This window comes from Ovis canadensis, chromosome 14 (assembly GCF_042477335.2).
Source record: "Ovis canadensis isolate MfBH-ARS-UI-01 breed Bighorn chromosome 14, ARS-UI_OviCan_v2, whole genome shotgun sequence".
In the NCBI taxonomy this organism is placed as follows: Eukaryota; Metazoa; Chordata; class Mammalia; order Artiodactyla; family Bovidae; genus Ovis; species Ovis canadensis.
This window is the reverse complement of record NC_091258.1, coordinates 67,926,831-67,951,838: the sequence shown is the minus strand read 5'-3', so window position 1 is coordinate 67,951,838 and position 25,008 is coordinate 67,926,831. Positions and strand designations below refer to the sequence as shown.

The 25,008-nt window shown below is 56.0% G+C and overlaps 1 protein-coding gene across 9 annotated transcripts in view; it reads left to right on the top strand.

Annotated features, from left to right (window-relative positions):
- Positions 1-22,917, top strand: part of LIG1 (DNA ligase 1) — a 28,079-nt gene extending 5,162 nt beyond the window's left edge. For 5 of the 9 annotated variants that reach the window (XM_069549308.1, XM_069549305.1, XM_069549303.1 and 2 more), the window contains 26 exons: positions 838-927; positions 2,140-2,278; positions 3,360-3,486; positions 4,469-4,564; positions 6,009-6,113; positions 6,526-6,642; positions 6,860-6,935; positions 9,527-9,607; positions 9,908-9,964; positions 10,748-10,920; positions 11,546-11,712; positions 12,108-12,184; positions 12,863-12,954; positions 13,156-13,255; positions 13,775-13,860; positions 14,425-14,540; positions 15,455-15,550; positions 17,704-17,814; positions 18,386-18,457; positions 18,839-18,983; positions 19,144-19,226; positions 19,927-20,079; positions 20,188-20,241; positions 20,813-20,956; positions 22,408-22,500; positions 22,661-22,917. In XM_069549308.1, coding sequence (XP_069405409.1) covers positions 838-927; positions 2,140-2,278; positions 3,360-3,486; positions 4,469-4,564; positions 6,009-6,113; positions 6,526-6,642; positions 6,860-6,935; positions 9,527-9,607; positions 9,908-9,964; positions 10,748-10,920; positions 11,546-11,712; positions 12,108-12,184; positions 12,863-12,954; positions 13,156-13,255; positions 13,775-13,860; positions 14,425-14,540; positions 15,455-15,550; positions 17,704-17,814; positions 18,386-18,457; positions 18,839-18,983; positions 19,144-19,226; positions 19,927-20,079; positions 20,188-20,241; positions 20,813-20,956; positions 22,408-22,500; positions 22,661-22,744 — 2,734 coding nt within the window. In that variant the 3' untranslated portion in view covers positions 22,745-22,917. The remainder of the gene's footprint in view (positions 1-837; positions 928-2,139; positions 2,279-3,359; positions 3,487-4,468; positions 4,565-6,008; positions 6,114-6,525; positions 6,643-6,859; positions 6,936-9,526; positions 9,608-9,907; positions 9,965-10,747; positions 10,921-11,545; positions 11,713-12,107; positions 12,185-12,862; positions 12,955-13,155; positions 13,256-13,774; positions 13,861-14,424; positions 14,541-15,454; positions 15,551-17,703; positions 17,815-18,385; positions 18,458-18,838; positions 18,984-19,143; positions 19,227-19,926; positions 20,080-20,187; positions 20,242-20,812; positions 20,957-22,407; positions 22,501-22,660) is intronic. The other 4 variants (XM_069549311.1, XM_069549304.1, XM_069549310.1 and 1 more) reach the window with 1 other exon arrangement.
- The last annotated feature ends 2,091 nt before the right edge of the window (positions 22,918-25,008 follow it).

Here is a 25,008-nt window from a genome sequence, read left to right as displayed (position 1 = left end):
ACTTTACCTTTTCCAGAGCAGATAATGCTTCCGAACATTTCATATTAGCTATTGGCTTCCCTGGTGGCTCAAACAGTAAAGAATCTGCCTGCAATGCAGGAGACCGAGACCCTGGGTTGGGAAGATCCCCTGGAGGAGAGCAGGGCAACCCACTCCAGTATTCTTGCCTGGAGCATCCCCATGGACAAAGGAGCCTGGTGGGCTGCAGTCCATGGGGTTGCAAAGAGCCAGACACAACTAAGCAATGAACACATTGCTTATGCTTCCCCGGTGGCTCAGACGGTAAAGCGTCTGCCTGCAATGCAGGAGACCCAGGTTCCATCCCTGGGTCAGGAAGATCCCCTGGAGAAGGAAATGGCAATCCACTCCAGTACTCTGCTTGGAAAACTCTATGGGCGGAGGAGCCTGGTGGGCTACAGTCCATGGGGTCGCAAAGAGTCAGACACGACTGAGCGATTTCACTTTCACTTAATGTCTGCCTACTCTTGGAGCGTCAGCCCCTTGAGGGCACGGACTTTGTGTCTGGGCCGCTCCTGTGCCCCTGGGTTCCCAGGACAGGCCCTGCCACATAGTAAGTGCACAGTTAATACTTGTAGGAGGGAAACTGGGATGTGTCCTGGCTCTCACGTGAGAGGAGAGCTGAGGCAGAAAAGCACATAGTGCTGCCTCCTCTGTCCGAGCCTCAGTTTCCTCATCCATCTAAGGGGATTATTCAAAGTCTCCTGTGGTGTGCTAGAAATGGGGACGGGCATCGGAAGCTGAGGGATGTGGCGTGTGTTAGAGGGGTTATTGCTACTGTTATCATTCACTTCTTTTCCCCCTCTTCTGCTCCTCCAGGTCATTTTTCCAGCCCAAGAAAGAGGGCAAAGTGAAGAAGCCAGAGAAGGAGACCTCCAACAGCATCAGAGAAACGGAGTCCCCTCCGAAGTACGTCCTGGGGCTGGGAGGTGGTGAATCTGTTCCTTCATCAGTCAGGATTCTTGGCTGCAGGTGTTCACAGACTCGGCTCAGGATGTCTCAGGCCTCCATGGGGAAATTTTTGATTCTTGTAACCTGAAAGGCTAAAAGGTAGTGTCAGCTTCAGGTATTGCTGGATCCAGAACCTCGGAGTGGTCTTCAGGACTCTGGCCCAGTGTCCTGGCTTCATTCTGGAGCAGACTTCCTCCACAAGGCAGGGACCCTGCCACTGGCTGCATCTGAAGAGAACACTGTTCTCTCCACCACCATCCTTGTCATAAGTTCTTGGGAAGACCTTGTCCCTGGACCGTTCAAGGTAGACTCAGCTCACCTTCCCAGTTTGGGGCCTGGGGAGAGTAACGTTACTTCCAGTGCCCGGTTTCCGAGTGGGTAACAGGGTATCATGGTCTGCATCAGGCTTTCAGTGTGGACTTAGTGCGTCAACACCCTAACAACTTACAGAACAGGGCCTGCTTCATAAAAGATGCTCAGTCAGTGACAAAGACCAGGCCATGATTTATCAACACTTCTGACTTTGAGATCCATCCCTTTTGTTTTATGTTGCTGGGAAGTGTAGTCCCTCCCTAGGGGATCAGGGTCTTAACATGACTGACTGAAAGAAAGTCTCCAAAGGAATGTTGGAGGCTGTTGTCTGCCCTCGGTAGGGACTTTGTGTGTTCCTCCAGCATCGCCCAGCACAGGGTGGGCACACAGGAGCCCCCAGAGAAGTGGGACAGGGAGGATGGATGTTTCAGAGTATATGCTGAAGGCTTCCCTGGCGGCTCAGTGGTAAAGAATCTGCCTGCCAATGCAGGAGGCGATGGGTTCTATCCCTGGTTCAGAGAGATCCCACAGGCTGCAGAGCAGCTGAGCCCATGTGCCATAATCACGGAGCCTGAGCACTGTAAAGGCTGGAAGCCATAACTACTGAGTTTGAGTACCCTAGGTCCCATGCTCTGCAACAAGAGAAGCCACTACAGCGAGAAGCCCATGCACCACGAGCAGAGAAAAGTAACAAAGACCCAACATAGCCTAAAAAAATATATGCCAGGGAGGCTTCTGGGAATTGTTGCATGCTTGAAAGTCAAGGAAGGGAATGAAACATAATGAAATTGCTGGAGAGTCTGGGGGCAGCATCTGCACTCTGCCTGCTGGAAAAACCTCCATTTTTTCACCTTCCAGGGTGGCACTGAAGGAGCGGAATCGAGTGGTGTCTGACGGTGACTCTCCAGTGAAGAGGCCGGGGAGGAAGGCAACCAGGGTCCTGGGCAGCGAGGGCGAGGAGGAGGAAGAAGAAGCCCCCACCACCCCCAGAAGCCAGGTGGGGCCCCAGCAGCCTGCCCTCGTTTGCCAGAAGCGTCATTCCCATTGGCCTTGGAGCTGAGTGCAGCAGCTGCTCAGGAGAATTCTGGAGCTGATGCCCCAGGGGGCAGAGGAGTTCAGCAGTTGGGCCTGGTTTCTGTGCGCCTAACCCTGCCTCTGCTCTGGGGATGTCTTGGCAGGCAGCCTCAGGTGGCTCGGGCAGCTTCGGGTAGTCTCCCTCATCATGGGTGGCCGTGAAGGTGCTGTGAGTTGATTTACACAGTGATGGGAGAGAATGCCTGCTGTGGAGGAAGGGCTCAGAACCCATGGAATCGAAGGCTGTCCGTCTTCCCCAAGTCATTGGCTCATTTGCTCTCCTTATTTAAGTCATTTCTTGCCTGTTGGCTGCTCTGAAGGTAACATCCGAAGTGCAGCACTTCTCCGTCTGCCAATGGTGAAGCGACCTCCTGTCTCCCCCGCTGCTCACTCCCTTCCATCTCCAGTTGCCCTTACACTGCATCGTGTAGGCCTGGGGCTTCTGACCTAGCTGCAAGGGAGTCTGGGAAGGGTAGTCCTTAGGCTCCTGACCACACCTGGCTGCAAGGAAGTCTGGGAAGTGTTTGGTTGGGCCGTGTTACGTGCTGTGCTGTGCTTAGTCGCTCAGTTGTGTCTGGCTCTTTGTGACCTTGTGGACGGTAGCCCACCAGGCTCCTCTGTCTGTGGGGATTCTCCAGGCAAGAATACTGGAGTGGGTTGCCATGCCCTCCTCCAGGGGATCTTCCCAACCCAGGGACCTGCAAGGTCTCCTGTATCGCAGGCAAATTCTTAACCATCTGAACCACCACTGGTTGGGCCATATTATGCTTAGCTAAAAATCAAAGATCTTGTCACTTAAGGGAAAAAAAAGAATTGTTACTGTGGTCCATAATAGGGACAGTCTGGGACCGTGAAATGACACAGGGGAGTGGAGTGACGGCCCAGGTAAGAGGCCAGAGCTGGGGCTGAGTCACTCTGTTCTTCCGAGTGTTTGGAAGCTGATATAGCTGGGTGCTCCCTCCGTCTCCCCCAACTCAGGAGTTGCTCTTTCTCTTCCTTTCCAGGAGCCTGCTTCAGACTCTCCACAGCCCTCACCTCCCAGTCTTGTCACACTGCCTGAGAGCAGCCCTTCCCGCTCCAAGCCCTCCCCAGCGGTTGCGTCCCCATCATGGATCCCGAAGCGTCGCACGGGTAAGGACCCCTGGGCCACGCTGTTTCAGCCGCCTGTCTTTGTCCACATGTGGATCTCTCCACCACTGAGCCACCCCCCTGCCAGCTGTGCTCTTAGCATTGTGGTTAAGAGCACGGCTCCACCAGCCCCTGGCTGTGTGACCTTGGGCAAATGACTTCCCTTCTCTGGGCTTTCTCACCGGTAGATTGTATGAAATCTAAACACATCAAGTATTTCTGATGAAAATTCAGTGTGCAGCTGAGATGTGTTTGTAAGTGCATCAGATTTTGAAGACCTAGCATAGGAAAAAGAATGATACTGACTTTAAATATTCAAAACATGGAATCATATTTTGGTTATGTTGGGTCAAGTAAACAAGATTATCCAAACGTAAATGCACCTGGTTCTTTTTCCTTTCCTCGGTATAGCCACTAGAAAGCTTCAGATGACACACGTGGCTCGCTGTATGTTTCCACTGACGGTGCTGCTGTAGGGAATGACATGCAGGCACGGGGGTGGCGCGGATTGAGGCAGGGCCCAGAGGAGCGGCAGTCTGGGCTGAGTCTTGGATCAGGGTCTTGGTCGGGGTCGGCTCTGTTGAGAAAGGGTGACAGGGAAGAGTTGCCGCCAAGCAGAGCGTGTGTGAAGGCCTCGGGGTGGGAACAGCACAGCAGGTGGGGGAGCCCCACACGCCTCGGCGTCTCTGAGGATAAGGTGTGATGTGGGGGCAGCGAGGGCTTGAGGATAGTGTGTGGTGAGAGGTGAGGCAGAGAGGGGGTGGCTGCTGGCTCCCAAGATGAAGGGACCTGCCTGCCGCAGCCACACAGCCAGGAAGCAGAAGCCTGAAGGATGGGGCCCGCACCTGGGTGGTGGCTGGGGGGCAGGCGGAGAAGGGCAGGGCCCCAGAGCCGTCTTGGGGGCCATCACCACGGGGGTCTGAGCCCACTGTGGCGGGTCCAGTGGGCCAGCAAGGAGGCCACCCAGAGCCCTTTGTCTTTCCAGCCCGGAAGCAGCTTCCCAAACGGACATTTCAAGATGTCCTGAAAGAGCAGGGCGAGGACGAGGACCCGGAGACTAAGAAGAAGAAGGAGGAAGGAGGTGAGACCCTGGTCGGGAGGGAGGAAGCGGGGAGAGGCTCATTCTGTGTGTCTGTGGTGGTGGGGGTCTGGAAAGGTGGGGGCCTATCTGGGAGGACAGGGTGTGGGGACCCCACTTGATTTGACACTTCGATCAGGAATCCACGCGTTTCCATCAGAATCCCACACCGCTGCCCAGGGAATTTTGTCATGAACGCGTTCTGGAATATGTTAGTTTGGCCATCTTAATTCATATATAGTTTCCCATTTTTCTCTCTTTTTATTTCTCGTATGGAAAATGTTTTCCTCTAAATGATTTGCTTTTATCGTAAGTTTTGCCAAAAAGCAAAGAAGTGTACAAACTTCCAGGACCCGTAGTATCTTAGTAACTGCCTCATTGCCCCAAGGCCTTTACTGTTCAGTTTGTTGAGTTATGTCCAAACAACTATTTATGTTCTAGCAGCTTGGGCATTTGAGAAAGTAATATACATAGGATTGAAAGGAGAAAAAAATTAATTCTTAAATGTTCAGTTAGTCTCCTGGGCACTGCGCAATTGCTCAGACGTTGGAGTCCAGTTGACAACTGCTGCCCTTGTTTCCTGTTCTTGTTGATTTTCATTTAATACTTGGTTTTCATCACACCACCCATGAGTACCCAGCTTTGCAGAAAGCTGACGTCATGAATTACCAAGAATGTGATCTAATAATGACAAGTGAAATGCTGCAAGCTAGTAGGTCACACAGCCTCCAGCCCGTTTCCCTTGAAAATGTAAAATATCTTACCTGGGAAATGGAGCCATAAACATCTGATCCACAGATCAGTTGGGGCCTTTACACGATTATGATAATCAGGCTTTGTCACCGTCATTTGTTTTAATAAGGGTGTTTAATTGGGTTTGTCCTTTCCAGGGAAGGTCTGAATTTGGTGGAGGTCTGATTTCTGGTTGGCAATTTTTAGTCAGTAACAAATTTTACTGTAAATCATGAAGTTTTAGCCCTTATCTGTGTCCAGGGGTTTTGGGGGGTCAGGGCAGGGGATGACTTCTCTCTACTAAGGCAGATTATTCCTAAGTCAGTTGATGCAGTTATTATTACCCTGGAGGTGGGTTTTTCTTTTTTTTAATTTTTCAATCAGCTTAAAAAAACTTTATTTGTATCTCTAACAAGTTATCGTTGGCATTTTGAAACCTTTCCAGTTCTATTTCACCGTGAATAATTCAAAAATAATGGTTTATAAGAAAAGTCTGGCCCTCTCCATTTCTCAGCTACACAAGCAAGCGTTGGGGTCGGCTTCCGTCAAGGTCCCTGCGTGGCCCAGGGCTGACCCACCCTCACCCCTGCCGTCACTTCACTTCTGTGTGGTCAGCGCAGCAAAGATAAAACGGGCAGAGTGTCTTGAGTATGCAAAAGCCCTTAGGGAGGGGTCCCCAGTGACGCTTCTTCCCATCTGCCTTGTCTGTCTGCAGAAGCAGAGACACCAACAGAAAGCCTCCCAGAGCCTGAAGGGGGCGACAAGGAGGAAGTGGAAGGCGGGGACCAGCCCACGACGCCCCCTGAGCCCCAGACCTCCAGTGAGTGTCTGACCCTCTTTCTCCCTGGGGCCCTCTCTCTGGTTTTGGGGGGGTGGTCCCACGTCTTTAGAGGATAGTTAATGTAAATAAGGCTTAGATAAGATTCTCCAACGTCTTGTCTAAAAGCAAATTCTAGGGGAAACTTTAGGTTTTGTTACTATTGTTATTTTTCTTGTTGTTTTTCCTCCACACATGTGAGGGAAAAAAGAGCCAGTCATCCTCCAACAAGTTATCTTTCAGAAATCATAGGCACCGGGGACTTCCCTGGGGGTCCAGTGGCTGGGACTCTGTGCTCCCAATGCAGGGGGCCCAGGTTCCATCCTTGGTCAGGGAACTAGGTCCCACGTGCCTCGTGGCCAAGAAATACATTCGTTTAAAGTTTGCATCACCATCTGACCTCTCTCACTTTCAGCAGAGTCCCCGACAGAAAGCGTTTCAGAGCCCGGGGTGACAGTGAAGCAGGAACCACAGGAGGATGGCCAGGCTCAACCGCCCCCCAAAGCTCCAAAGACCCTCAGCAGTTTCTTCTGTGAGTGTCTCCCCTTCACCTCTCAGGGCTGCGCAGGGAAGAGGCAGGTGGGTGTTTCTCCAAGGAGCTCGGCCTTCCCGTGGGTGAGAAGGCCTAACTCACCCCTCCTGCTGTGTTCCCGCCCCCAAGCATGGGGCAGTGCTACCTGGAGAGAACTTGGGAGGTGGGGGCTGTGGGAAGGAGAAAGGGTCCACTGTTTCCCTGCTTCATTCCCCAGCCCCCCGGAAGCCAGCTGTCAAAAAAGAAGCGAAAGAAGGAGGACCTGGTGCTCTAAGAAAGGACGAGACCAAGGGGTGAGTCAGGGTCCATTAAGAGAACAGCAGATGAAACAAAGTAAGCCAGTGAGTCCCAGGTTTCACTGATCTGATTGTAGGTGGGCCTCTAAAACGGAGACCGGTAATCACCAAATAGCCTTTCAGCATTAGAATTTTGTGATTCAGGTTTAATTAGTCTAATAAAAAATTTGGGATTCTTAATGACAAGTTTGTACCCCAGTCGCAACCTTATTAGTGAGATTAAATGGCCCCATTTCAGCACATGACTGCAATGTAGGAAAGGTCAGCTCCTTTTCTTGAGCCTCCTTTGTGTCAAGTCACGTCCTAAAGGTTTCTTTTATGCCTTTTTATTTCATCTCTGCAGTAGGCCTGTGCAGGAAGCTGGTGTTTAGCCATTTCCCAGGCATTGAAACCAGTAGCCCAGAGCAGCTAGGCCATCTTCCCTGGGACACACAGGGAGGGTAGGGGTAAGGCCAGGCCCGGAAGCCGAGTTGCCCTAGCTCCTATGCCGGGCCTCTTCTCTGCATCCCTGCCTTGCCCCCTGGGCACACGCCCATACTTATATTACTTGTAAGTCTCTCTCACCATCTTGGTGTCTGACATGAAGTTCTGTGTCCTGATTTTTACTTCTTGGGATACTGCGATCGTTTTTCTTAGACTCTTCTCAACCTGATCACTGATAGCCGCCTCCAGGAGACAGACAAACTGTTAGGACCTCCAATTTCCTCACCTTTAGTATGAGGACTTGTTAATGGTAGAAAGCACACCCTTTTATCCACTGTAAACCATGTGCCCGCACCAGACACTGTGCCCTCCATATCCTGATGCATTGAAGCCTCACAGCAACCCTGTGCGTCGACTCTGTTGGGACTCCCGTTTCACAGGTGGGAAAAGTGAGGCATGGAGGCAGGACAGTGCTCTGGAGTGCTTGGAAGTCCCAGCTCCGCCTTTGTCAGCTGGATGACTTTGGCCAAGCTTCTTAGCCTTTCTGGGCCAGTTTCCCCCTGAGGGTTGCAGACTGGCGTCTGGCCATGCCCACACCCGGCAAGTAGTAGCTGCTATTATTATTATAAATTTTGATTGCCTTGATTAGACCACAGATGAGGAGTGTGGCAGAGTTGGGATTTGAGCCAGGCAGTGTGGCTGCAGAATTTCTTACCCCTCAGCTCTGCCGTTTCTCCTTTTAATAGGAAGAACCAGGTGGCGACCACTTATCAAATACTGAGCTCATACAACTCACTGCGTGTGCTCCATCCGGCTCAGCCATCCTCAGCCCTGTCTGCACAGGATCAGCTGAAGAGCTGTAAACAGTCGGCAGTCTTCTCCCTCACCCCAAATTTGGCAGAGACATAGGTCTGAGGCTGGGGAGTCAGTGTTGTAAAAATGCTCCCCGCAAAGCACGCCAAGGAGTGGGAACTCTCCCCCTAATTTCTTCTTTAACCTCAGGGCGTGTCAGGGCAGGGACTCTGGGTAGCTCCATCATACGGTTGGTTCAGAGGGAAATTGCTTCCTCACCAGGACACAGCTGGTCACTGATGGAGCAGCGATTTTAACCCAAAGGAGTGTGACTGCAGAGTCTGGGCTGCCGAGGCTCTGACAGGGTGGGTGTGAGGCATTTCCCGAGGCACGATGATGTAGAGGCCTAGAACGTAGTCTGAGAACTGTACCGCTTACTAGCTGTGTGGCCTCAGGTGAGCTGCTTAACCACTCTGCCCAGTTTCCTTACGTGACTCGGGGGGCAGGTGAGTCCGTGCCTGCGGGGCTGATTTGCTAGCAGATGGAGTGCCCTTCGCACGGTGCCTGGCTCTTTGGGGCACCCAGGGACTGCAGCTTCCTCCTGCTGTTCCAGCCAGAGTGAGGGCCGGTCTGACCCAGAGGAGTCCTTGCCTCTCGGAGTGGACTCTGATCAACATGGGCGTCCCAGGTGGCTCAGTGGTAAAGAATTCGTCTGCCAGTACAGGAGACGTGGGTTCAATCCCTGGGTTGGGAAGATCCCCTGGAGGAGGAAACGGCAACCCACTCCAGTATTCATGCCTGGGAAACCCCATGGACAGAGGAGCCTGGCGGGCTAGATGTAGTCCATGAGATTGCAAAGAGTCAGACACAACTGGGCGGCTGAACTGAACAATATTCGGATCACATGGCTCCACTTCAGCCACACTGACCCCTTTTCTGTTCCTCCAGCATGCCAGGCGTGTCCCTACCTCAGGGCCTTTGCACTGGCAGCTCCCCTCTGGAACGCTCTTCTCCCTGCTCCCCACTCTGTTAACCCCTTGCATCATTCTGCCCGGATGTCTCCTCTGGCCTTCCCCAACTGTCCTCTGAAGCAGCATCTGCCTTTCTGATTTCTCCCTCTACCTGGTTTTTGTCTTAAAAATGTTTTAATACTGAAAAATGATTTATTCTCTTCTGCTTTTTGGTCTTGTTTGTCCCCCGCTCCTCCGCTGACTTTCACACTGGAACATGAGTTCCAGGTTAGCAAACTCGCTTTCATTCATTTCCATGCCCTTGTACCTGGCACTTAGGACATGCTCAGTAAATGCCAGTCAGCGGAATGGCTTCTCCTCGACCCAGGCATCTACCCTGCAGCCTCCCCTTTCCCTCCACAGACACCTGGACCCACCGAGCTACAATCCTGCCAAGAACAACTACCACCCCATCGAGGATGCCTGCTGGAAGGCAGGCCAGAGGTGAGGTGTGGCCCTCCCCAGAACCCCTCCTCTGGTCCTTGGCACTGTGGGAGGCCCTGTCTCCAGAGGCTTCAGTGAGAGATTTGCCAGTCCTCCCCACCCCCCCCACAACCCTCAATGTTTAGGGGAGACCATTGGGCTCTCTGAAGGGGATGGAGAGAGAACCCCAGGCAGGGGTCAGGATTGCCTGCGAGCACCTGGGGATCAGCAGGTCTTTGACTGGGAGGCGTGTGGGGGCAGGGAGCTGGGGCGGAGGCAGCGTGGGTGTACGCACAGCTCCTGTTTTTCCTTCTCCCCCAGGGTCCCTTATCTGGCTGTGGCCCGGGCGTTCGAGAAGATCGAGGAGGTCTCTGCTCGGTAATTAACCAGGCCGCCTGGCCGGGGCCAGCGGGGGCTCTCACAGTTCTGTCCCACTGGCCCTGGCTGTGCCTCCAGCTGTTTAATCCTCTTAACCCCCTCCTGGCTCAACTGCACCCTCACGCATGAGATCACAGACCACAGGCCTGGCCACAGGAGCGGCCACAGGCCTCTGAAGGCCCACGCCATCGTTTCTGCCTGGTTTGTTGGTCAGAGCAAGACAGGAGGGTGACCCCGTGATCCCTGGTGTGGGGAGAGAGGCTCCACCGCCTGGCGGCAGGAACTGGGTACTAAGCTCAAGTAACCAAGAGTACCTGCCGCCTGGCTGATACTCCCGATCCTCAGTGTTAGAGAAAGCCCATGTCTTGTTTGTGGTGAGAGCCCTGTCTCGGCCCAATACTCACTAGCTCTGTGACCTTGGCAAGTTACATAGTCTTTCGTGCCTCAGTTTCTTCACCTGTAAAATGAAATAACATCTAGCTCAGGGCAGCTGTGAAAATTCAGGGAGTCAGAATGTTTTGAAGGCTTAATACCAATGCCTGGCACCTGGAAAGCAGTCCATACGCATCAGCTGGTTCCCTGTAGATGATCGTCCCCTTCTTCATCAGGTGGAGTTCCTGTCCCACCGGCAGCCTGTAGCGGTGCCTGTGGCTCAGGTCACACACCGGGTGCTGGTCGTGAGCCCCCTCCTCGTCTGTTTTCCTGCGTTTCTTTTATCACCACACTCCCCTACCTCATCTTGACTGAAATGTCAGGTGGTCTCACCCATGTCCCCTTCTCCAGGCTCCGGATGGTGGAGACGCTGAGCAACCTGCTGCGCTCCGTGGTGGCCCTGTCACCTGCTGACCTCCTACCCGTCCTCTACCTCAGCCTCAACCGCCTGGGGCCGCCCCAGCAGGGCCTGGAGCTCGGCATCGGAGAGGGCATCCTCCTCAAGGCAGTGGCCCAGGCCACGGGTGAGGTGGGGGTGGTGGTGGATGCCCCCGGCCGGTTGGTTGGGGGTCTTCCAGGGAGCACGTGGGGAGGCCAGGAGATGATAGGGAGGGACTGGGAAGGTGGAGGGTGGAGAGGGGGGCCACTGATGGGCTGAGAGCGGGGGGAGTCAGGACCAGGTCTGCACCCAGACCAGGTGGGAGAGAGGGATGCCGCAGGTGCAGAGCAAGGCTGAGGGTCGGGGCTCGTGGAGGTCGCAGAGGCCCTTAAGGGCTTTGGCCAACAGCCACGAGGGGAGCTGGGGACAGAGTGGGGTTGTGCCCGGGAGGGGCTGGCTGAGTGGGCGGGACCTGCCCACCTGCCCAGGGCCTGGGGTGCTCCGTGGGGGCGTTGGGGAGCCGTGGAAAGGTCCCAGGCAGGCAAGGGGCAGGGTCAGTCCTGGACCCGCGTGGAGGACGGACAGGAAACCAGGAAGCCAGGGAGGAAGTCGGCCGAGATCCAGGGCTTTAAATCCCACCTCCATACTGATGATGCCGCCCCAGACAACCCCTCTGGTGTAGACGGGCTCATCCTCCCGGCTTCTGGAGAGGGGAGCCCGGCGGCCACACCCCTCCTGGTGCTCAGCCGCTGCCCTCTCTACCCCACAAGGTCGGCAACTGGAGTCCGTCCGGGCCGAGGTGGCTGAGAAGGGTGATGTGGGGCTGGTGGCCGAGAGCAGCCGCAGCACCCAGAGGCTCGTGCTGCCCCCCCCCGCGCTCACCGCCGGTGGCGTCTTCGCCAAGTTCCGGGACATCGCGCAGCTGGCGGGCAGCGCTGTGAGTGGGTGGGCGGCTGGCCCTCTCCAGACCCTCTCCTCCTGGGGACCTGGAAGGCTCTGGTTCCACTGCTCAGGGCGGGGTCACCTCGGTCCTGCTTTTGGGATCAGAGCTTCTCTCCTCCTGCTGCTCTCAGGACTGCGGGACTCTCCTCCTGAGACCCTAGCCCCAGTGTAGTGCGGGCCGTGGGGCTCCGTGCACACCTGCTGAGCAGAGCCGGTGTGGGAGGCCAGAAGGAGGACGAGCGTCTCACTGTTCTCTGCGCTCTGGGCCGTGGGACGGGGGAGCAGGGCTGGGAGGCGGGCGGGTCTCCAAGGGCGGCAGCTCCCCAGGCAGCGAGGATGGCCCCCCTCCCTTCACCCCCGGCACCGACTGCCCTGCCCCCTTCTCTCCAGTCCACCACCAAGAAGATGGATGTCATCAAAGGCCTCTTTGTGGCCTGCCGTCACTCAGAGGCGCGTTTCATTGCCAGGTGAGGGTGTGGGCCTGTGAGGTGGGGAGGGGGCCGGGCAGGCGCATCACTGCTGGTGCCCTGACCGTCCTCGGATGGGAGCACTGTGAACTGGAGCTCCTCTTGTCAGCAGTGCTGCCTGGAGAAGCCTGGGCTCGTGGGTGAAGTGTGCCGCGGTGGATTAGTGATGTCTGCCCTGGCCTGTGTCTCGCGCTTTCTCCCATGAGCTCCTCCCTGCAGCCCTGGGAGGCTGTGAGCCTCACCCCCATTTAGAGAAGGGGAGATGGAGACACAGGGAGGTGCAGCCTCCTGCCCGAGGTCGCTGTCTCAAGCAGGGCCCGTGCGGGCACAGGTTCTTGGCCATCACACCCTGGCACCCTTGGGCAGGTTGTTCCAGGCCTGGCCGTGCCCTGGCCCCACCCCCACCCCCACCCCCACCCCCGCCATCACTGCTTCGTCAGAGGGCAGCTGAGGAGAGACGGAGGCCTTGCCAGACCCCTAGTTCTGCCCGTAGGCACTGCCTGCGGTCGTGATGGTTTGTGGCTGGCCTCTGTCAAGTGGGGCTGTGTGATCGCAGGTCCCTTTCAGCTCTGGAGGCTGCTCTGGTTTAGAGGAGAGGGTCGCGGTGGGGAGACTGGAGGAGGGAGGAGCAAGGGGCTGACGAGGCGCACCCGTCCCCGTTCCCCACTGTCTTCCCAGAGCCCTGAGTGGACGGCTGCGCCTCGGGCTGGCTGAGCAGTCGGTGCTGGCGGCCCTTGCCCAGGCCGTGAGCCTCACGCCCCCCGGTCAAGGTGAGCCCCAGTGACCGGCCCCACGCTGCCACTCGAGTTAACCCGGCCACCCTTCCCTTGACCCCCACCCCTACCTGGTTCCCTCTGCCCGTCTAGGCCCCTCTCCCTGAGGAACGTCTCACCAGCACCCCGTGTGAACCCGGGGCTGGCTGAGGGGGGTCCAGCCCTTCCCAAATCCCCTTCCTCTTGGGTTCATCCTAGAATGCCCCCCCGTCGTGGTGGACGCCGGGAAGGGCAAGACGGCAGAAGCCAGAAAGACGTGGCTGGAGGAGCAAGGCATGATCCTGAAGCAGACCTTCTGGTGAGACCTGGGGGACAGGGCCCTGGGTGGGGATCAGACGAGACGGGCGCTGGGCACCGGGAGGTGACAAAGATCAGGGAGGCGGCTGACAGTGAGGGGTCAGGGACACAGGGATGGGGAGAGGCGGAGACCCTGACAGCCAAGGGGAGAGGCAGGCAGAGGCTTCTGAGTTCCAGGCAGGACTGCATGTGGAAAGGCCATGAGAAACCCAGAGGGGGCCTGGTGACGGGCACACCATGAGGGTCGTACGGTCATGGAGAGGACTGCCCCTGCCTGGAGACCTGGAGACTGTCGCTCTCGGGCCGGCCCCAGACCATTGTTAAACAGGAACATTGGGAGGGGGAGGCCAGCCTGGAAGAAACATGAAGGACCACAACAGTCGGGGTGACGGGGGGAGTCGAGGGAGGCAGGAGCTGACTGTGGGAAGGGGTGACAGGCAGGCAGTGGCGGATCTCACAGCCAGCGAGCAGGGTTCTAGAAGGACACCCCCACCCACCTTGTTCTTGCTCCCTGCCCCAGTGAGGTACCTGACCTGGACCGGATTGTCCCCGTGCTGCTGGAACACGGCCTCGAGCGGCTCCCGGAGCACTGCAGGCTGAGCCCAGGTACTCGCTTCCGTGAGATCCGCCCCCGCCCGCCGCCACCCATCCACAGCCTCGCCCCAGGCTGGCTGCCACCAGGCTCCCCTCCCTCCATCCCCGGGGTGACCAGCACAGGGCCCCCTCCTCAGAGAGCACCCCCCTCTCCCCTGAGCCAACCCTTCCCCTGAGCCGTGCCTCCTCTCCGTGGAGTTTCTGCTTCCATGTTAGAGCTGCTGTCCCCTAGAAACCCCAGAGGCAGTGCAGCAGGCAGACGGCATCTCGTGGCTCTGTCCGTGGAAGGGCCTAGAGGGAGGCGGGCGGCAGGCGAGGGCCCGCGCTGCGCCCCGGGGCTCACCCCGAGTTCCTTCTCTCGTCACCTTGTCATTCCAAGGCTGTCGCTCTAGTTTCTAGACCGCTCACATTTCTGTTTAAGTTTTCGAGAAGGGGGCGGCCAGGCTTTGTGATGACAGACCCAGGTGTTGCACGCATCGCTTCTGAGGGCGATTAGCAGTCTCCACCCTGCCTCCGTGAATTCACCGCCCACCCCTAGGAAATTCTATCTGAATTCACCCTGTCCTCCCCTCCCAGGGGTTCCCCTGAAACCAATGTTGGCCCACCCCACCCGGGGTGTCAGCGAGGTCCTGAAGCGCTTTGAGGAGGCAGCTTTCACCTGCGAATACAAATATGACGGGCAGAGGGCACAGGTAAGGGGGTGGACGCGCCGTCGAGCGGGGGCGGGGGCGTGGGGTCCCCCAGACCCGAGCGTGGGGCCGGCCGGCCTCACCATGACTGCTCATCTGGTCTCGCACGGCCCTGGGGGCTTTAGTTCCCACCTCCAGTGGTGCGGTCACAGCCACCTGACTGGCTCCTCTGAAGACAGATCTTACTGGGTAACATCGTCAAGCCCTGACCCAGGGCAGTGGGAGCTCAGAAAGCGTGGGCTGCACGCGTGCCCTGCTGGTGGGCGTGTTGATGTAGCCGGGGGGTTACCTGGACGTGTGTCCCGGCTCCCAGGGCTGGAGACGGCCTTGGTCTGGGCTGTGAGGATACTTGTGGCTCTTCTGTCCTGGGGGGAGTGGGGCCACGCCCTGGGGACAGGTAAGCGAGCTCAGTGGGCGCCTCCCTGTGGTGCCTTGAGGCAGCTACACACAGTAGACTGGATAGACTCAGCATAGATGGACCTTCGAAATACAGTGCTGAGCAGAAATCACTACGACGTAAGGTAGTGACAGTGACTTAAAACCGTATATGTTTAAAGTCGTATGTTGTACGCACATACACTGCTGTTTCTTGGGGTAATGTGCATGTTAGGTGGCATGTATATGGCTCTGCTCGAAGGCTGTGACCCAGACATATTCAAATGAATACGTTTAAATTGTAAAAACCAGAGTGTTATTTATAGCATCACAACATCCCGACAAATCGGCGCGCGCACACACGGACAGGCCTGGGACACGCCCTCTGAACCCAGGAGAGGATTCGCTCAGGTCTCTGCACCAGTTCCTTCTGCAGAGCTTCTGGAACCTCCTGCCCATGGAAGTGGGGTCAAGAAGAGAAAGTCGGGGCTCCCGGGGGTGGGCCCGGCTCTGAGTCCCTCTCCCCTCCCCCACGGTGGCAGATTCACGTTCTGGAAGGTGGGGAGGTGAAGATCTTCAGCAGGAATCAGGAGGACAATACTGGAAGGTACCCTGACATCATCAGCCGCATCCCCAAGGTGAGCGCCTGCCGCCGGCTCCACCTGGGGGGTCGGGGAGGGGTGCTGGTAGGGGAGCGGGGAACGGAGGGCCAGCCAGGCCGGCCGGGTGTAGCGGGAGTGAGTGCAAGGAGATTGGAGTGTGTTGGGTTATAGATAATAGAACGCTTGCAGATTTTTTTTTCCCCTTTAAATCTGAAGGCGGGTGGCCGTGGCCTGGCTCAGCTGAGGTCTCTCCAAACCCAGCTGGGTCTGCTGTCCTTGGCTCGTTGCCTTTCATCCCAGTGCCTGGCCCCTTGGTCTCCAGGTAGCCGCCACACTTCCAGACAGAAGACGGGTGGGAAAGGGATTCCAGCTGCTGTCTGCACCCATGAGGAAAGTTAGCTCTTTTCCAGGCACTTCCCATCACCCCCGGCTGACTCCAGCTTGGGGGTCCCCTGTGCAGCACCGGGTCACAGGCTCTCTGGTGCAGCGGAGGCCGGGAAAGGCAGAATCACACTCTGTCGGGGAGAGGGTTTGGAATGAAGGTGGGAGGGGAAAGAAGCCTGCACGCTGGCCCACAGTCTGTAAATAGGGCTGGATCTCTAGGGCCCTGGAGCCAGGCTGTCTCTGCTCCCAACGGCCATGTGGACCTACTTTAGGAGCTCTCAGTCCAAGAGGACTTTGTTGTTGTTCGGTTGCTAAGTCATGTCTGACTCTTTGTGACCCCATAGACTGTAGCCTGCCAGGCCCTTCCGTCCGTGGGATTTCCCAGACAAAAAGACTGGAGTGGGTTGGCATTTCCTTCTCCAGGAGATCTTCTGAGTCGGGGCTCAAACCCAAGTCCAGGCAGATCCTTTACCACTGAGCCACCAGGGAAGCCCACAGAGAGGACTAGTCTTCTGTAATTAATGGGGGCGTTTGCTCTTTCCTAGAGCAGCGAGGACAGAGGAACAGTGCAACGCAGGCATTCATTGAGCTCCTGTGATGTGCCAAGTGCTGTTTGTTTTTAAAACCAACTTAAGGCGTAGTTTCCATAAAAGGTTCTGACCTTAGAGTTTGAAGATTTTTGACAAGGTCACCCAGCCACGTAATCAACATATAAAACATTTGTGTGTTTATCACTCCAGAGTGTTTGCTCATGCCCCGTGCCAGGCAGGCCCCTCTCCCCACCCCCACCGTCCACCTCCTTCGGCAACAATCACTGATGTAAGTTCATCTTGCCTGTGCTAGAGCTTCATGCAGGCAGTCACAGTACAGGGTCGGTGGGATCTGGCTTATTTCACCCGTTCATTCAAGTATTTACTGGGCGTCTGCTCTGTGCTGAGCCCTGTGCTGAAGGCTGCGACTTTAACCCAGACGGCAGAGCAGGCAGGGCTTCATCAGAGCCCTGCTGTTACCTCTGAGTGTACTCAGAGATTGGGCTCTGAAGAAAAGGTCCAGCATCCTGTGAGCCTTAAGCAGAGTAAGACCTAGCCTTGGTGTCAGGAAGACAGGGCCATCACCAAGCACAGCCCAGGATACAGTGTGGATGGCCCCGGGAGCCATACAGATTCTCAAGTCCAGAGCGTGTGCAAAGGCCCTGTGGTCGGAGGGGCACAGTCCGTTCAAGAACCAGAAAGGCTTGTGTGGGGGGGTGCAGAGAGTGAGTCTGAGGGGCTAGGTGAGGTGAAGGGGTGCGGGGGCTGGCCAAGGAGAGGTTCCAAGGGTTTGGGGAGCCGTGTGTTTTCAGCAGGGATGAGCACTGAGCAGATGTGGGGTTTGCTGAGAGCAGCCTGGCTGCGGTGAGGAGAGTGTATTGGGCAGAGTCAGTGCAGGAGCAGGGAGACTGGTGGGATGCTGTGGCTTAGGCTGGACTGGGCTCGGCGAGGTGGTGGCAAGTGGAAGGCTTAGAGACTTCCGAGAGAGAACAGACAAGTTCACGGCTGAATTGAATGTAAAATGAGCAGAAAAGGAAGATGACAAAGGCTCCTGGGTTTCCAGCTTGTGGGACCACATAGTAAGTCCTCAGAAAACTTAGTTTTTCGCCTCTCAGTGGGGACCAGAAGGCGTCTGTGTTCACGCGTGTCTCTAAGGCTGGCATCCGTTTGTCACTGGGTCTTCTCCATGTAGACGGGAAATAAACTGGTTTCTCTCCATCTGTCTTTTGGCCTCATCTACCACCTCTCATGATGCTCTGGGTTTTCCCCTTTCAGATTAAACTCCCATCAGTCACATCCTTCATCCTAGACACAGAAGCTGTAGCTTGGGACCGGGAAAAGAAGCAGATCCAGCCATTCCAAGTGCTCACCACCCGCAAACGCAAGGTAGCCTCTGCCCCACTCCAGCACCAGCCATCGTCTTCCACCCAATCCTGCCCTGTCCCAGAGAGACAGAGTTGTCAGTTGGAATGTAGTTCTCTCAGCCTTTTACAACATGGCTGCCACAGCCCTGGCCATCACGTTCTCATCCCAGCATGCCAAATAGGAAGGAGGGAAGGGGTCTTTTCCTATTATGAAAGATCTGTTCCAGGAGCCCCCTCATTCTGCACCCCAGAAAACTTCTTTGCTCTCATTGGCCAGAATTGTCATGTCACCCTCACGAGTTGCGAGGGAGGCCAGGCAAGCGAATAAGTAGCAGAGGGGAATGAGATGGTTGCTACCGTAATTCAGTGCCAGCGGCCGGCATCACTGCTGTGCTTATAGGCGTGCAGCCTTTTGGCTGGGGAGAGGGGAGAGTGGCAGGTGACTTGGGTATCTGCCTTGGGCGTGAGGGGAGGGGCCCCACCCAGCCCCATCTCACCCCCATCTCACCTTTTCCCACCCCCATCTCACCTTTTCCCACCCCCATCTCACCTTTTCCCACCCCCACTCCGGGTCTCCATCCCTCCTGACCCAGGAGGTGGACGCGGCAGAGATCCAGGTGCAGGTGTGTCTGTATGCCTTCGATCTCATCTACCTCAACGGAGAGGTGAGTTCCAGCATTGTGTCTTAGGTGGTCGGGGGATGAAGTGGGTGTGTAAACTTGGGAACCAGTGGGCTGAGCTGGGAGGCCACGCTCGGGCAGCGGCTCTCAAAGTATGGCCCCTGAGGCGTCCCCTTTCCAACTCCCCATCTGTATGCCTGTCCTGCAATGAGAACAACCTACTGCGGCCTGAGGGCGGGAGCAGACGTGAGAATCCAGCCTCTATGAAGCCAGACACTAGAGAATTGCTTAAAGTGAAAACTGATGCCCCTCTTCATACTCATCTCCATCAGCCACAGGGTGACCTGTGACCCGCCCGCTTTCCCCGATGTCGGGCTTTTCCTCTTTATTTCCACGGTGACGTCTGTCTCTCATCCCGCCCCGCAGTCCCTGGTACGTGAGCCCCTCTCCCGACGCCGGCAGCTGCTCCGGGAGAACTTCGTGGAGACGGAGGGCGAGTTCGTCTTTGCCACCTCCCTGGACACCAAGGACACGGAGCAGATCGCCGAGTTCCTGGAGCAGTCAGTGAAAGGTGAGGGCGTCCCACAAGGTCTGTGCCCCCCCGCACTGTCCCTCCCCGCTCCGTGATCTGCACCCACCCCGGCCCCACCCTAGACGATGGGACCAGTCCCGCCCACAACTGTTGCGAGGCTGTGAGCCGGGGCTTCACGTGCCTCTCCTGTGTTCCCTAGACTCCTGCGAGGGGCTGATGGTGAAGACCCTGGACGTGGACGCCACCTACGAGATCGCCAAGAGGTCACACAACTGGCTCAAGGTGCCGCCCACCCTCTCACCCCGCCTGCTCTCTGGGCTCAGGGACCAGAAGTCTGTCCCTGCTGGGTGGTCCACTCTCCATCCCCAGCTCACCCCATTTGAGCTCTGGGGCCCTTTGCTCCTTCCCTCCCGCCTCCCACAGCAGCCGCCTCGGCCTTGCTGCCTGCACTGCTCCCCGTGAACAAATTCACCGAGGACTGGTGGAGAACCGCCTGTCTGGGCGCCCCAGGTGGCAAGATGAGGGAGCCTGGGGAGCTCTCTGTTGCCCTCCACCAGGAGGTCAGCCAGGACGCAGATGGGGAGTAACGAGCAGGGTAAAGCCAGGGGCAGGGCCACAGCAAGTGCAGAGGCCCTGGGGTAGGAACAGGCTCCTGCCTGGCACACAGTTGGCACTTAATTTAGTTTCTGGAATGAGTGGATAGATGTTCTCCCTGTGAAGGAGTGGAATGTCCCTCCGTACTAAAGGAAGGGGGATCTGGGGTGACCCCCAAAGTCTCCCCACCTGACCCGTCCCCTCCTTCCCACCTTCTCCTCCCATCAGAGTGGCCCCTTTCTCATCAGCCCTTTCAGCTGAGAAACCTGTCCGTTGTCCGCTCTCCTCTCAGCGTCTGTCCTGGGTCTTCTCACCCAGCCCCCCCACACCAGCAGGGGGGTTCACACCTGAGCTCCTCACCCTTATCTCCGGCCTTCCCTCCCCCCAGCTGAAGAAGGACTACCTCGAGGGTGTGGGCGACACCCTGGACCTCGTAGTGATTGGTGCCTACCTGGGCAAGGGGAAACGGGCCGGCCGGTACGGAGGCTTCCTGCTGGCCTCGTACGATGAGGAGAGCGAGGAGTTCCAGGCCATCTGCAAGGTACCGGGTGGACCCCGGAGGCGGGGGCCGGGGAGGGGCAGACCCGGCTCATCCTGGGCCCACGGGAGCTGGGGGGAGCAGAGCTACTGACCCCTGTCCTCCTCGCAGCTCGGAACTGGCTTCAGTGACGAGGAGCTGGAAGAGCATCACCAGAGGCTCCAGGTGAGCCCTCCCCACCCACTCGGGGCTCTCGCCGTGCGGGAGGCTTGGCCAGGGGAGCCCAGCACGTCCAAGTTCAAGTCCCAGCCCCGCCAGCTCTGGGCCAGAGACGCCTCAGGGAGCCCTGTCTGCTGCGCTCGGGGCCAGGCTCAGGGCAGGGCGTGTTGCTGGCTCCCCAAGTTCACCCTCAGGATGCCAGCGGAGCCTCTGGTCGCTGGCGTGGCTGCTCGCCCGGCGCTGGGTGTCTGGGGTGCGCTCTGGTTTCCTGCGTGTTTGTGTCTCTGGTCTGTGTGTCCCCGTCTGGGTTCTGTCTCTCTTGGTCTCTGACTCCCGTCTCTGGGTTTCTGCTCCTCTCTGTCTCTGCCTTTAATTTCTTGTCTTGGCTCCCAGGGTCTCCATTTCTTCCTTCTCCTGTTTCTTTCATCACCCCTCGCCCCTGCCAGCATTTTACTTTGAGGGGTGTCTGTGTCTCCCCTTCCCCCCCTTCCTCCCTCTTTCCTCGCTGCCCTCCCTCCCCCAGCCCTCGGCCTTGACTTAGATCCAAGACCCTCTCCCCCTTCTCGCACGGCTGCAGGCCTTAGTGCTGCCCACCCCGCGCTCCTATGTCCGGGCTGACGGCGCGGTGGCCCCCGACCACTGGCTGGACCCCAGCGACGTGTGGGAGGTGAAGTGCGCGGACCTCTCCCTGTCCCCCATCTACCCTGCGGCCCGGGGCCTGGTGAGTAACTGGGGGACCCCGAGGAGACCCTCCGAAAGAATCCTAGCTGAGTGGCTGGAGAGCAGCAGGGAGGGGATTCTGGGGCCCATGTCTGTGCTTCCGGGGCGATGCTTCGGAAGACCGGAGCTGGCGTTTTATTTGGGTTTCAGACAATGAGATCAAAGTCTCCTTTTAAAAAAAAAAGGAAAAATTCCCCAGGAGTAGAAAACAATGAAATTGATTTCTTTGACTGTCAAATTTTTAAATTTTCTGTCTTTAATGGTATGTTCTTACTGAAGTATAGTTGGTTTACAAAGTTAGTTTCAGACGTGCAGCAACGCGATTCGGTTAATTGTGTTTAGTCACTAATCATAGCCGACTCTGCGGTGTGCCAGGCTCCTGTCCATGGGATGGGACCTGTGTCTCCTGCACTGCAGGTGGATTCTTTACCTGCTGAGCCGTCAGGGAACCCCACATTTGTATCCTTTTGTTTTTTTTTGAAAATCACTTTCTTAAATGAAAATCACTTTCTTACAGTCTCACAGTCAGCTCTTCAGTAATTTTTGAAAGCAGTTCCTTTCAGTAAAAACTTAGGATACTTCATGCTGACCATTTACGAGAAAAAGAAACTCCTGCGTTTCTTTATCAACTGTAGTTCATTTTCGCGTTCCAAGTTTTAAGGCTCCTTGCCTAATTTCTCTCACTAGTGGTTCCATTCTCCACACCTGCCAAAGGGTCCCTGTCCCGGGGGACCCTCACCCCCTGCCACTGACCGGCACTAGGGCAGCTCTTAGCATCCTCCTTCCAAAGAACAGGAAATATAATTTTTTAAAATTGAAGTCTAGTTAACTGAAGAACAGGAAACCTTAAAAATATACTCCCTTTGGGATTTCTTCTGATCCCTCAAAATCTGGCATGCGCATTTCTGCTTAGCAGCAGACTTCTATGAAAAGGCAAAGCTCATACTTGTTATCTTGTTTCCTTCTTGAAATTTCTCACTCCTGCTCCCCCTGGGGCAGTCAGGGTTCCCTGGTAACAAGCAATGGGAGCAGTATTTATCACATACTTAGGTGAAGCAGGCACGGCACTTGTTCGCACTCATCCTCAAAAACACTGACCTTCCCATTTCACAGATGGGAAAATAGAGGCCCAGGGCACATAATGGGCCCACGTTCACTTGGCTTCTGAGTCGGGAGCTGGGCTTTGAACCCCGGAGTCTGGTTTTAGAGTCCACCTCTGGCTCTGTGCCCTCTGCCTTTCAGCCCTCTTAACAGTGGCAACAGAAGCCCCAGCAGCCCCCTGTTCTTACAACACTCGGTACAGCCGATTTACCTGATGTGATTTTCACACTAACCCAGCTCTTAGTCCCATTGTATGGATCAGGAGACTGAGGCCAGAGGCACAGGAGCAGGGAGGAGACCTTGGGTGGGGAATGCTGCCTGTTCTTACCGCTTCCCCTGCACCTTCCCCAGGTGGACAGTGAGAAGGGGATCTCCCTCCGCTTCCCCCGGTTTATTCGTGTCCGTGAGGACAAGAAGCCGGAGCAGGCCACTACTAGTGCCCAGGTAAGGCCTGTGGTGGAGGGATGGGTGGTTGGCCCAGGGGTGGGCTCACCTCACCAGGCCAGCCTCTCAGAGAACATGGGCTCTGGCCCGATTTGGCTGGGAAGAAAATGAGGCTGCCCTGGGGCTTCTGACTCGCCTACCACCCACCCTCTCACCTCAGGTGGCCGGTCTGTACAAGAAGCAGAGTCAGATTCAGAACCAGCAGGGTGCTGAGCCGGACTCCGAGCAGGAAGAGTTCTATTAGAGTGCTCGCCCCGGAGGCTGGGGGCACCGGGGTCGGGGGTGTGGCTGCCAGTGCTCAGCACGGCTGGTGTTGCCTTGTGCACGTGGGCTTTGAAAGTCAGGTGTGTGTGAGGGGATGGTTTCAATGGGGGTCTGGGGTTCGGTCATTTTTTCAATAAATAATTATTGAACACCTGCTCTGTGTCCTTGCTGGGCCCTGGGGGTGTGGCCTTCACAGGTCACATTCTGGTAGTGTGTAACAGTGTGGCTCCCCTGGCGGCTTAACAGTAGAGAGTCCACCTGCCAGTGCAGGAGAACTTGGGTTTGATCCCTGAATCAGGAAGGTCACCTGGAGAAGAAAATGGCAACCCACTCCAATAGTCTTGCCTGGAGAGTCCCATGGACAGAGGAGCCTGGCAGGCTACAGTCCATAGGGTTGCAAAGTGTCGGACACGACTCAGCAACTGAACCCACATGCACGTGCAACTGTGGGTATGATGGCTGCAGCTGGGGCTGCCACCTTGTGACCATGAGGAACAAGCCAGGAGAGTCACAGAGTCTCCCTGACAACCCTTAACCAATGAACCAAGGGCGGCAGCTGCCTGACTGGACTTCTTGTTATGGGGGTGGGGTGGGGGTGGAAGAAAAAAATAACTAAATTCCATGTGATCACACCATTGTACAAATGGGGTTTGTTTCTCATCGTTGAGAGTTCCACCTTAAAGCACTGGCAAATTAATGTGCCTCTATATTTATCATGTTCAAGTAAAATCCCAAGTGTTAAATATTGTATGTCTGGGGATCCCAGTGGCCATCTCTGCGTGGAGTCCTGAGGTTCCCTTAGGCATGGAACCAGGTCTTCCTGAGGAAGCTGGGACCAAGGACACTCCCCCCACACACCCCTGCGGGGCCCCCGTGAACACACTCCTCAGGCACCCATGACTGTCCGTGTCCCTCTGCCAGGTCTGGGCAGGGATCTTCTCACTCACTAGTGACCCTCATGACACCCCTGCTAGGGAGATGCTTTCATTATCCCCATTAAGCAGATGAGAACACTGAGGCACAGGATGAGTTATTTCCCCAGGTCTACCACTGAGGGAATGGAGGGCCAGGGTTTGGCCTGGGCAGTCTGCACTCAGCCCCCAACTGTAGCGCCTGATGAGGAACCTTATCTCACAGGCAGAGAAGGGACCTGGTAAGGTCTAGGGGTGAAAGGATCACGTTGGAGTACACGGACCCTGAAGAGATGACCCCGGAGCTGAGGGGAGTGGTGGAGACCATGTTCTGGTGACATCCAATTCCTCCTAAAAATCGCTGGAACCCATCAGGAGAAGATGCTTAGTGCTGGGCTCTGGGAAGAGTAGGCGGGAGGGCAGTCAGGGAGGTTTGAAGGAACAAAAGCTCATCATCATCGCATATAAGTTGGAATGCATCATTTTGACTTGCTACATTACTGATAACCTTCATCTTATTTAAGAAGGTATCTACGGGGTTTCTCCATTATAAAGTGACCCTTTTGAAATTAGTATTTTGTACGTGTATGTGTGGTAAGTCGCTTCAGTCACATCTGACTCTCTGCTACCCTAATGGACTGTAGCCCGCCAGGCTCCTCTGTCCATGGGGATTCTCCAGGCAAGAATACTGGAGTGGGTTGCCATGCCCTCCTCCAGGGGATCTTCCCAACCCAGGGATCAAACCCGTGTCTCTGTCTCCTGCATCGGCAGGAGGGTTCTTTACCCCTAGTGCCACCTGGGAAGCCCAGTATTTTGAGTGGAGGTGCTTTAAGCTATCTATGTATTATCAAACTTTTGATATTTGTACCGACTCCCGGTTCCCTATTTATCTGACATTGTTTGTTATTATTTTGATTTTCAAATTGCCCATCAAATGGCCAGTGGAGCTTCTTCAAGCTTTTGTTGTTGTTTAGTTGCCAAGTCGTGTCCAGCTCTTTTGAGACCCCATGGACTGTAGTCCACCAAGCTTGTCTGTCCATGGGATTCTCCAGGCAAGGATACTGGAGTAGACTGCCGTTTCCTTCTCCAGTCGGGATGGAACCTGGGTCTCCTGCGTTGGCAGGCAGTTTCTTTACCAGTGAGCCACCAGGGAAGCTCTTGTGTTCTTTTGGCATGACCCATAACTCTCTGAGCACATTCCTGCTTTATGGCACGAGAAGACATACATTTTGGGCTCATCTTATACTACTTGTCTTGCTCCAGACCTGAAATCAGCCATTGCTTCCAGGAGTCTTGGTTGCTATTTGGTGAAGATTGGTCAGAATCTGGAAGC